This window comes from Nanorana parkeri, unplaced genomic scaffold, assembly GCF_000935625.1.
Source record: "Nanorana parkeri isolate BGI_ZX_2015 unplaced genomic scaffold, ASM93562v1 scaffold1143, whole genome shotgun sequence".
Lineage (NCBI taxonomy): Eukaryota > Metazoa > Chordata > Amphibia > Anura > Dicroglossidae > Nanorana > Nanorana parkeri.
The window spans coordinates 214,085-227,011 of NW_017307411.1; the positions used below are offsets into that span (position 1 = coordinate 214,085).

Genomic DNA, 12,927 nt, shown 5'->3' on the forward strand with positions numbered 1-12,927 from the left:
GAGGTGAGGAGATTAAGGGGGGATATGATTTCCATGTACAAAATGTTTAATGGTGGTAGCAACATTAGCGATAAACTGTTTAAAATTAACTCCGTTACAAAAACTAGAGGCCATAACCTAAAATTGGTGGAAAAAAAATTCCAGCACAAGGTGCGAAGGGGGTTCTTCACAGTAAGATCAGTTAGGGTCTGGAACTCACTGCCACAGGCGGTGATTTCAGCAAATAATGTGGAATTGTTCAAGAAACTTTTGGACGATTTCTTAAGGGACCGTAATATACAGGGGTACGGGTACTCCTAGAATGAGATCCTAATAGGTTGGACTTGATGGACTAATGTCTTTATTCAACCTCAAATACTATGTAACTATGTAAGTATATACAACTGAAAGGGTACCTGCTATGTGTCCTTGAACTTCACTCCCCTGACACTCTATTCATCCACCCGGTGTGAAGAACAAAGCCCTGTGTAAGCTCTAGTAACATTTCTGGTTAGAGTTTACACAGTGCTAACTGTCTTTCTGCCCCCTTGTGACAGTACTGGGCCAATCACAAAGCACCAGTGCTACCACATGAAAGGGCAGTGAGTCACATGCTCCTATACACCAGTATCTGAAGGGAAAGTCAGGGGGGCATTACACCTTTAATTTTAGTTTTGGATAGAACTACAATTTTTGTCAGGTTTTTCTTTTCCTGCCCTCGTAGGGGGAACAGAGATTGTATACCTGCTGTGGCCATTATAATGGGTCCCTATTCTCCTTGTTACAATTTAATGGATTTTATATCAATTAAATAACATCTAGTGGGTAGATGATTTTATATAAATGAGAAGGTAAGAGGATTGGTAGCACCATTCCAAGGTGAGCAGGACCACTCTAAATTTTGAAGGTGGACAGGAAGAACTCTGGTAGGAAGATCTCCCCATCGATTCCCCAAAAAGTAGAAGCCATACGATGTTTCTGTTTGCCACAATCCATCTATAAGTGAAATTTCTCTTTTGGATTCTTTACAATTGAATATGGATTTTATTAAAGCTTAGGTCAATATACCTTTTTTTTTCAACAACTTGGCCTTATTCTTTAACATCCTGGGGTGTTTTTTTCTTCTTTTTTTTCATTTTAAGTGGAATAACCATTTCAAATACTTTTTCTGTACTCTTATATAGAGACTAGTACTTTTATCTCTTAATGAGCGTCTAACATCTGTTTGAAATTCATGTGCGTCACATTAAAACATTGAAAAAAAATACACTATTGGAATCTACAAGAGTATTTTATTAATACGTTCCATGTACCGAAAAATAATGGTATGTGGATTAAGTGTTCAGATAACATCAAGTATAATTTTCCCATCATTTCCTAATTTCATGGAATTCCACAAAATCATTATGTAACTTTCAATGAAAAGTACAAAAAGTTTTTCTTGCACAAAGTGTATTTTTAGTGCTTCATAGCAGATGGAATATCTTAACTCCTGATGTATCTGAAGGTTTAAAATTAAAGTAACTGAGAATGTATGATGTTTAATGTATCTATGAGTGATGCCAGACATCTGTAGGAAAATACATTACATTCACTTTCACTGTAAAAACAATTCATTCATTAATAACATTGGACAACAAATCTTTTCAAAAGTTTAGCTTCCTGAAAAACCTTTAGTGATTAGGACATACCCCTTCAAGCTGAACAAAAACATAATTCCATAATGACTGTATTACATAGGAATCTTAACAAATAGCATTGGGGAACTCCAGTTGCCCTGATATCGTTTTTCCATTGTGGCCACGTCTTGGTGAAACCATTCACTATGCCCGTCACTGACTGCACCTAGATTTTCGGGAAAAAAGGCCAAGTGTGACTGCAGGAATTAAATCATCAAGAACATGCTGCACATCATGGTCTTGTATGCTGTAATAAGTGCCACATTTTTTCAGAGTGGACATTCCTTTTTAATGTAATATAACTTTTTTGCACGGCTGTCCCATTCACAGATGAAACAGTACTTAGTATATCCAAGCTACATTCAAGAAGCGGGGCCACTACTTTTAGATCTCCACAGATATTCCACTTGTACTTGGTGCACTGGATGTGCTTCAATAACAGTTTCATGTTTTTGTATGTTTACTTCAAGTTTGCAGCATAGGCGACAGGTATTAGAAGGTGTACATTGCCGTTGTGTAACAAGACAGACTTGAGAAAACAAGATTGTCTACTTGTGCAAAGAACCTTTTTTTTTAATTTTTATGGTGAGTTGAAAAGGCAGACATTTTTCTACCTGGTGATAGCCAACACCATCTTTGCAGTCTTGAACCCACTCTTGCTGGTGTAGCGCTCACCCCCGAAGGAGCCGCTGAGTATGATATAGGGTTCTCCTACCTGTTGGTTCCGGCTACCGGTCCCCTTTGATCAGCAACAGCACACCGACACTCATGGACAGAATGGCTCGAGTCTTAGGGTTCTTTTTGGGGTATTTATTTGCAAGTTCAATAGGAGAGAGAGGGTTTAGGGTCTGTAGGATGCCCTTGGAAATACTTGGGAGGACAGCTTTCTCCCTTAGCAACAGCTAAGGCTGAAATCACTGTGATCTGGTCCCAGGGACCAATAGTAGTAGTAATACTGTGAACAGATACCTGGAATAGGGTGAGGGATCTCCCTTGTGGGTCCCAGACGGACGCTCGCACCAGCTCCTCTGCGGTACCCCTCAACAAGCAGACTCTCCTTCCAACCCAGCTCCCATCAGGTATTTTCCTTAGCAACAGGATCTGGAATCTCTGTGCCCTCAGCATCTGCAACTACCAAGGAGCACTCCACTTTAGTGGTAGTATCTTCTTAGAACAAGGCACCCATCACCTGCCACGTGTATGGGCCCAGCAAAGTATCAGTGTATCCTAGGCCTCTAGGCCCCTCAGCACCTGCCATGTGCTGAGGCCCAGGCCAGTTTCCTACATCTCCACAGACCTCCTAGGGCGAGGCCCCTAAGGGGAAGAGAGCTCTGCACAGTGTCCCCAGACCTTTTATTACCTGCCCTCAATGTTCAATGTCTGCAATGCAGGTAATATGTATAGAAACATGTCATTTACTCCTGCATAAAATATGTGGTAACATGTGTTACTGTACCGCATGTCATAGGGTAAATAATCCCTTCCATGTTTTTTGGAACACTACAGGTGTCTAAATCACCCTTAGAAACTTTTTTGAAAAGCTAGAGACGCTCTAATATGCAAATGTCAACACAAAGTCAGTTCTCGAGAACTGCAGTACCCATATGAGTATGTTCTCAATTGCATGGCATTTGAGTTCTCCAGAAGATATCTGAAGGCACACGCAGGCTATGTACTTGGGTTACGCTGGTACGGTTTGTTTATTACCTTTACCAGGTTTACTTTAAAAGCCAATTATCATAAAAGAATTGTGTATGTATATACTCTATATTTACATTCAAACCAAGCTGTCAAGGAAAAGTGACATGGGTTGGAGCAAACTATTACTCACATAGTTTCAATTTTCTTTTAAAAGCAAAAAACAACAACTTTTCACTGCAACTGCTGAAGCAGCCGTGGGAAGGGAGAGGGGATGTTATTCCTGAGCTTTTTTTATTTAATCTAATACAATTTACATTAGAAAGTTGAGAGACCTATTAAATGAGCTGCCTAAGAGACCACAATGGACCAAAAATCATGCATGCAGCATTTTCAGAGGACATTGCGTTGTCATGCATTGCGCTGCAATGCAAGTGTCTGAGAAGGTGTGTTGGGGTGCCACACCACTATATAGCGAACAAGCTTAGTAATTTAAATTCTATCTTGCTTTGTAATGTAGGTTTCTGCAATAAATAGTGAAAACATGTCCTCCCATTTCCTTAGTGCAGTTTTATATACTTTTGCGGCATGGCAATATTTCATTTGAGAGGTCATGCTTTCATTCACATGCTACAGAGATATCTTTGAATAGCTACAGGCAGTAGAAAAGCTCATCTGCAATTCACATGAGTTAGAATAGAAGACTATATAGAAAGGTCAGTATCACAACATAGTCTTTTATGTTCTGAGTTGATATAGTAACTAAGAGAACCAAAACTCATTGACATTTTTATATTTCGAGAACTATGGGGATCATTATTGCTGGAAACATCGCTATAATATTTTGTAGCATTGCTAAAATGCACAGGAATTAGATTATAGTATTTCCAAGCAGACTTATTCTCACCAAAGTGCTGTTTAGCATTGAGAAAATGTTCTGCATGCTGCATTTCCCATAGAAATCGGTTAAAGGAAGACCTTCAAAAATGTATCATAATGCACCTGAAAATTAATGAAAAAATACATCAATGTTTTGTTGTGCATCAGGGTATCAGTTAATAGACCAGAGTGTCTAAGAATGGCTCTGGTGATTCTTTTTCGATGGTATAAATACTGATCTAGTGGCTTCAGAACTTGCTGAGGCTTTGACCTGGAATTAGGACGCAGATCAGTCATTCAGAAAGTATTGATGCCGGAGACAGACAGACATCTAGTATACTTTGAAGGAGATCAACAATTACACCCCTCATAGCCATCTTACTACTTTTGTTTAAAGTAAACCTGCTATGAGGAAAATCTTGTTGCTGGCCTTCTAAAAATGCTAGTTGCTGGGCTTCAACACTTTTAAGTAATGGAGTTAGCCAACATATCAGCATGGCAGCCAAGTGATCTACATTCTCAAGGAAAGGTCAGCAGTGGTAGCCTACATATTTCTCTTATGACAGGTAAGTAAGCATTCAAGGTTTAGAAGAAACATGGCAGAATATGTAATCTCTGCTCAGATAATGTGAATTTAAAAAAATCTATTAACTATCAGGGAATTTTAAAATGAGTATGAGTAAAAAAAATGTGAAATAATAATTTGCATTGAAATAAAATGTTTTAATTCTATGCTTGCATTGCAGCACAATTGTCCTTTATCACATGATGACTTGGGGGCTGGCAGTTCTGCTTTGTATAGAAGGTGTTGCTATGCTCTATTACCCTTCAGTGTCTAAGTAAGTATTTATATTTTGCATGTGTTTTTCAGTAGTATTTATTCAGGATTGGGCTGTTTATATGTCAACCTGTTATGAGCAAAACAGTTCGCCTGAACCAGGATTTACACCAGATTGGACAAATTCACTGAAAGTGAAGTTTTCTATTTTTTTTGTACCAGTCTGCCTCCTTGTGCTTACTGTATTTGTCAGCAGACCACACCACAATTCTTTCCATTACTTTCTAGCTTCCATGTGAACTTTCATTTGCCAGTAGCAACCAATCAGCAGGGATCATGCATATGTTATGACATGAGAAAGAGGGACAACTTCCAGCACAATATATTTGGGCAATGGACAGAATCCTGCCACAATCCCAGTCATGCGAACAATTAAACATGTGTATGCCCAAAATGTTTGGTTAGACCCACTATTTTACCATTACTTTTCCTTTATACTGGCTTTTTAAAATAGCAAACATGATAATAAGGAAAGATAAAGGGTTTAGTGTAGAATAACACTTTTGGTAGTTATATAGAACCCTTTCAAGGGACAACTGAGTAGGAAAGAGGGGCAGAGGGATTTGGTTGCAAATGAAGGACATTCCCTCCAAATTAGTGACAGTTGGGAGGTATGGATGATGTAAATTGGCTCAAAGCATATGGAATTGCAGCAGTCACTATTCTGAGCATGGCAACGGACCGAGAGGATCAGAGCCACAAAGGTTGAGCCTGGAAATGATTTGCTTTCCAACAGAACTGCCCGGAGCTGAGGACCTACATAAAAACACAGTGAACTGGTAAACTCACGTATAATGTTAAACAGTGCACCTGGGACTTCACACTTTGCATGTTGCTAGATACCTGTGCACACCAAGGCGCCAAATATATACCAGCCTATTCTGCGTAATATGGCAATTTTGTGGTTAGCTGGATATAGCAGCCACACACATTATTATTATACAGGATTTATATAGCGCCAACAGTTTGCACAGCGCTTTACAATATAAGGAAGACATTACAATCACAATACAATTCAAGACAAGATGGTAAGGAGGACCCTGCCCATGAGGGCTTTCAATTTAAAAGGGAGGGGCAAGTGATACATGAGGAGGTAGCTGTGTGGGGATGAAACACACATGATTTGGTAAATAGTTCTATAACTCCTGTTTGCAATATATAAGTCTGCTTTTACTTTATTGATTCTATAGTGCCAAACTTGTTGCAAAGACAGTACAATCTTCTATGTTCTACAAGCTGATCTTGCAACCTGGTGAGATTTCACCCCATACAGGCTTGTCTACCCGATGGCACACATGAAAATAGGTCCAGGATGCTGGAGGTTTCTATATTTCTTGGCCACTAACCATGTAGGTATTTTGAGATCTGCGTTTCTTGGAACAGGTCTCAATATACGCCAACAGGGAGAACTATGGGATTAGTGATGCTATTCCCCCATTTTTCCACCTTATGCAGGGATGAGGAAGAAAAAAGGCTTAATTCGAACTCTAGACATTCTCACTAAATTATTAAAATGTCCCTCACTCCTTTGATGATAAAGCATTTAATGCTCGTTTTTTCTAGGGTACAAGATAGTAGAGTATAACTAGCCTTAATCCAGGACCTCCCAACAGCCAGCATTCCATTCCTCCGTTCTCCAGCACTAAAATGTAGGTGAGCAAACCTACATCATCACGTGATGTGATGTCATCAGCGAGGAGGCAATGGCAAGACCGGTCAAAGACCAGTGAGAAGGGCAACTTCGGGGGACCTGTCATCAGATCCAGAACTAGCTAGAAACCTTGGATTAAGGTAAGAATTACTGCATCTTAACCCATCCCCTAGAAATATTTGACTGAGAGGGGAGATATTTTCATTGGGAATTCCAGGAGTTAGGCTTTAAGAGGGTTTTCATTGAAGCTGAACTCCGGGCACAAAAACGTTTATTTAAATATACTCTTCCATCCGTCCTCCGTCGCCGGGCCCGCCTCCCCCTCTGTCAGCAGCCCCGCCTCCTCCTCCCCGCCACATCCAGCCTCCTCCACCGCAGCTGCTGACTCTCATTGACTCAGCAGCGGCAATGGAGAAGAACGCAGCGCTGCACAGATCACGGTGATCTGAACAGCGGTGTGTTCGAACCCATAGCGACCCAGGCAGCCCGCACGTCATCAGGGGGGTGTCCTGGCCTCTCCTCTTTCAGATTGTAAGCCCTCAGGGGCAGGGCCCTCCTTACCATCTTGTCTTGATTTGTACTGTAACTGTAATGTCTTCCTTATATTGTAAAGCGCTGCACAAACTGTTGGCGCTATATAAATACTATGTAATAATAATAATAAGAAGAAGAAGAAACCTAACAGAAGTTCTAACCCTTACCTACTCTACCCAAACTTAAAAAAAGTTTTGCTTGGAGTTCTACTTTAGGCTTTCCTGCCATAAAAGGTGCATTATAGTGTTATCAGGCATATGATTCTTTAAATATTGCAATGTAATAGAGAAAAGAATGTGGTTTGATTTTGTTTTCCAGCTGTGAGGAAGGCTTGGAGCATGCCATTCCTCATTACCTCACTACCTACGCCCCTCTTCTGCTTGTAATGGTAGCAAATCCCATCCTTTTCAAAAGGACTGTCTCAGCAGGTAAGAGCACAAAGTATGAGAGAGAGAGTAAAATGAGGGGTCCTCCCTAAAATTCCCAACCAGACCCTAGATCCGAGCACAGGCCTGGCAAGGCAGGAAAGGGGGTGGATGAGCGAGCGCCCCCCCCAGCCACATACCCAGCCACATGCCCTCAGTACTGGGAGGGTGTTTTTCCAGGGTCGCCCCTGGAAAAGCACCTCGTCCCCTTGCCGATGGGGACCAGGGCCACTTCCCCACAAGTCCTGGGGCGTTGGTTGTGGGGGTGCGGGCAGGGGGCTTATTCACATCAGGGTACCCTTTAATAAAAAAAAACAACAAACAATCTCCGCAGAATGGCATTTTAACATTTTCACACTGTCCCTCAGCCATTTCCGCATGGATGTCTGACAGGTACTTAAATCTTGACCTAGAGGAAACTCATCACCCTCCACCATCAAAAGCTGTCTCCCTGCAATTTTTGTAACTGTAATTAGTGCAGTCATTCATTCATCTTTCCCTACAAGCTTGCTGCCCTAGGGTTTCCCTACACTCAGTCTTATTCTTCATTGTTTGCATTTGGAACATATATTTGGCCAATTCCATTTTCATAATATGCCAGAAATACACTAAAGTCCACTAAATTGAAAGTCCATGCAATTATAATTTATTTTCTTGACTAAGCCAAAATTCTCATATCTGGTATTCCACTTACAAGACTCTCAGCCCTGCTATTTGTCATGAAGGCTGATGGAAGTCATATCTATGCCTCTCTGCATTCCTATTTTGCTTTCCTCCTTTCCAGTTTTTTGCTGGTTTCCTATGAACCTGATAATCACATTTAAGTTGTTATGCATTAGTCCTCACCTGTATTTCTGACCTCATACATTCCCTTAACCAATCTCACCACTCTTCCAATGATCTAGTATTTATCCTTCTTCAGTCATAACCTTATCAAATGCATGGATGCCATCTACTTAACTTTTTATATCTATTGTTGGGATGGGTCTTCCCAATGTAGTCATATTTTATACTCATTTTTTTCTGAGATTGTCATTTACCCCTCTCAGCTTTTATCATACAGTAATGTGCAATATGTTCACACTGAATACATATTTAATATTAACCTTGTATTGTGTGTTGTCAGTTGCCACATTATTAAAAGGAAGACAAGGAATCTATACAGAAAACGAAAGACGTCTAGGAACAGAAATTCAGATTCGTTTTTTCAAGATTATGCTGGTTTTCATGATATGGTAACTGCTTCCCTTTTTTTGGCTACAAAACTAAAACATAAATGTAAAAAAGATATTTCAGTATAGTGACAGAACATTATACAGTGCCTCTATTTCATATTCTGTTAAATTGATGAATACAACTTAAGTGCAATAACTTGCAGAAAACCTGGAAGTCTGTGATGTATCCTGGAATTTTTAGTAGCATATAAACTCTATAATATCATATTGCACCGCGCATAATTGTTTCTGATTTCTTTATTAATCCTTAGATAGTAATTGTCAGGGATTCTATAACCCAGTATCACCACTCCTTTACAGCAACACCAGACAGAATGGCGGGTGCACATCGGCCAAGCTCGTCTTGCTCCAACATCAGCAATTACTCACAGAAAAAAAGTCTGTGTAGCACTCAGATACACATCATCCCTCCATGCATCCTCTTAACTCTGATATGTGTGACCCAATAATGGTCTTAGTCATAGAGTATCTATGTTCTATGTCTAAGCCCATTATTGGGTGAAACATGTCAGAACAAAGAGCATCAATGAAGGGACAATGTGTATCTGTGTGCTACAATAAACTTTTTTTTTTTTTAAAGTGGCCCTGTCATTACCCAAATTTCCAAGAAGGCATACCTGGAAAAGAAAAGGGTGAAGAATTTCCTTTTTCTGTAGCCAATACAGTAACACAAGAACGCCAACGGGCTCTCGAGAAATCCTCTGCTGAAGTCTCCTGGAAAACTGATACTTCCAGAAGTACTTCTCCTTGGTCCCCCATAGCTCTCCCGCTTATCTTCATTGTTCTATCCTGTAAAGACATAGAGGTTGGCGGGAGGAACCACTGAGTTCTGTGGGGAACTGTTGGCTCAGGCAGCAGAAGGAAAGTTTTCACTCTTATTTTCCAGGTATGCATGTTGGATTTTTTTTTGTTTGTTTATGACATTGGCTCTCATGAGAAACATTCAAAGTCTGTAGATGTTTGAAATAAAATGCAAGGTAAGCCGCGCTATCGCTTGAGTTTAGGCAATATGATGTGATGGCTGAGACCCCAGTTGTGTTCTTTTCTGCAGATGTTAAAAGCCCAATTGAAGTCTCAGCAAAAAAATAGCTCTCTGCTTATTTTACAACTGTAGGTCTGACTCAGTGGGGGGCACATCAGATCACTAATAAAAGATCACTGCTCTCACACACGGCACAGAATGGGGAGAGGAGTTTGGACTGGTGTTGGGACTCTATTATAAAGAACATAAGAGTGAGACATTTATAAATAATAGTTGCACCCTCATAAAAAATTATTTTGTTAACACTATTTAAACTATTCTAACATGTATCTGAAATTACTTTTCCTGAACTGTATAATTTTACATGGAGTTTTTTGAATGCTCCCTCTAGTGTTCATCTGTATGTAATGAAAAGATAGTATTTCATGCCTAAAGCATGGTATGGTATTTAAATGTATTATCTTTATGTGGCAGGCTTCATTTAAAAGTAGCAGGTTCCTAGAGGTTGATATACAACTGATGTTAACAAATAAACCTGATCTATCAGTACCATAATTCAGTAGGGCTGTGGCAAGGCTGTTTTCATATCCTTGTCAGGCTGTAAATGAGCTGGATTTACAGCTTATTATTTTTGTGCTGCAGTAGCATTTAAAGTGACACTAAACTCAAGAGTAGAATTTTAAAAATGCATTCAAGCACCTTAACTATTAACAAAAATGTATCTTATTTGTGTATTACTCAGCTGTAGATCCTCAATTAATCTCTGAATTGGTGCTGACACTGTCCCTCTTTCTGGAGGGTGGCTACTTTTGTTCCCCATGTTCCCTGTGTGTAGTCCATCATGGAAGCGAGCTTGGAGCATTGGCTACTTTACAACACAGTACACAGGGGCCATGGAGGACAAAAGTAGACACCATCCAAAAGGAAGGACAGTGTTCACACCAATGCAGAGATGATTTGAGGATGTACAGACGAGCGAAACACAAATAAGATCCATTTTTTTTCATAGAAACCAAAAAGGCCACCTCTAAAGTAAAGCCATAGGTTTATGATTTGAATAATTCTGTCCACCCATAAGCAGAGATGGAGCTCCTTGTTTTTGTGCTGAAAGTAAGGAGCTTAGCTTTTGTTATAATAAGCTAGTGCTGTATCCCACAGTACTTTAAAGGTGAGCTTTTTGGTTCCTTTTGTATGGCCTCACCGTGATATTAATGGTCGTACGGTTTCTGTGATGGAAAGGGAAATTATTTTTCCATAGCCAGGTTGCATGGTGTGAACGGGTCCTTAGGCCACACCAGCACTCTGCACTTTTCAAACTGCAAGTAGTTACTTTAGGGCAGCAGATGCACTCCCTGGTTTAGCCACCAGAACTCCCTACAATGTCCACAGCTTGTACCCAGCTCTTCTGAACACTTTTCAGCAGGCAAAGTTTCCATCCTGGTGCCCTAACTCAGGCAATCACCTTTCTGTACCTCCTACCCTGAATATACTCTCCAGCAGGAGAGCAGCAAACTAGACGTGGGCCTCTCTCTATCACACACCCTCCCCATGCAGCAGGCTGGGGTGACAGTAAACTTTCAGCAACACATCCTCCTCTCCTGGCTAAAGCCCAAGAGGCAGGAGAGCTTCCACAACTTCCTTGTTATTGACCAAGGAGACATAAATATTACTCATTCACTATAATTGTATCTTTGTGCCCTATTGCCAGGGACACTCCATCAACAACAGGTAGAAACAAGCAATAACACTGAGCTTAAGAGAAACCTAACAAAAGCAGAACTATCAATCCATTCCCCACAGCCTCTCCTCCCCTTCGCTCCAGCGGTCTAAGGACTGCTAACGTCATCACCTCTTTTGTAGGTTCCAGAGACCAGCATTAGAGGTGAGGATTCCGAGGAACATTCCGCCAGCTGGATCGGAGGGGAAGAGAGGTGAGCACTGACCATTGGGGGAGCAGGGATCAAATAATTAAAAGTGCTTTACTCCGGTCCCCTAAACAACAAGGAGCACTTAACCTTTGCATTGTGGGGGTAGCCCCACTGCAAAGATAGTGTTTTTGGTTTGCCTGGAGATGGACTTTAAGTTACATTTATGAAATTAATATTTATAAATACAAAAGGCAAAAGTGCATACAAAAAATGTTGAAATTCATTGGAGGGATGAGTACCATGGAGCTTAGAAGCATCAAAATGCTTCTAGGTTTTTTATCATCGTATCTCAAGCCTATCTTCAGGTCCCCCCAATTATTTATGTTTTGTAGAGATCTACCGAAAAGACTAAGGGGTCTATTCACTAAGCTGCCGTAGGGAGCCGAGTGAATGACCGACCTGAAGTGAAGTGAGCCGAACACTGTTCAGCTATTCACTTCAGGTCGGTATGGCTGATTTCAGCTGTATATCGGCTGAAATTAGCCATACATCGGGTGGCTTTGGCTTTGCGTGGCTTCGGGTCGGCCGAACATGAGAGGCTGATCGAGTGGTGTAGAGAGGAAAGCCCAGCCTCCTGTGACAGCGCTGTCTCTGCCCCCACACCGCTCTGCCAGACTGTGATAGGCGGCAGAGCGGTGTGGGAGGAGACGCTGGCCGCTCACAGCGCTCTCCACCGCAGCGCTCGGCCGGCTGTCACTTTCTTTTCTCCCCGCTGGAACAGCGCCCAGCGGGGAGAAAAGAAACCAGGGATGCGCCGATGTATCGGCCGAAACATGGCTCTTTCGGCATTATGCCAAAAGTGCAATTTTCGGGCAATATGTTTCGGCGGCCGATATATAGGTGCATCCATAGCCAATAGTAATGTAGCAATGCATTTCAATTGGAATTTTTTCTTTTCTATTCTGACATCGCTCCGTGTCAGAATAAAGAAAAAAAAGAAACAGCAGTGTTTCTCTCCTTGGCGGCCGGGAGCAGGAGACTCCCGGGGCGCCAGGGAGAGTTAGCTGTTTGGAGATCAGTGTCCCTGGTTAGCAGGTAACCAGGGACGCTGATCTCTCTGCAGTGGCCGGAGCAGGCTGTCGGCCGGCCAAAGGCCGCCCGCTCAGCCAGCTTCGGCCACGTTTGGGAGCTGTACGGGCTATTGTGAATAGCCCGTACA

At 41.4% G+C, this 12,927-nt stretch overlaps 1 protein-coding gene across 1 annotated transcript in view; it reads left to right on the forward strand.

The window, feature by feature from the left end:
• GPR143 (G protein-coupled receptor 143) overlaps nt 1–12,927 on the forward strand; it is a 38,304-nt gene that overhangs the window by 10,940 nt on the left and 14,437 nt on the right. The window contains exons 4-6 of the mRNA XM_018568142.1: nt 4,922–5,014; nt 7,517–7,626; nt 8,750–8,858. Of these exons, the coding sequence (XP_018423644.1) occupies nt 4,922–5,014; nt 7,517–7,626; nt 8,750–8,858 (312 nt within the window). The remainder of the gene's footprint in view (nt 1–4,921; nt 5,015–7,516; nt 7,627–8,749; nt 8,859–12,927) is intronic.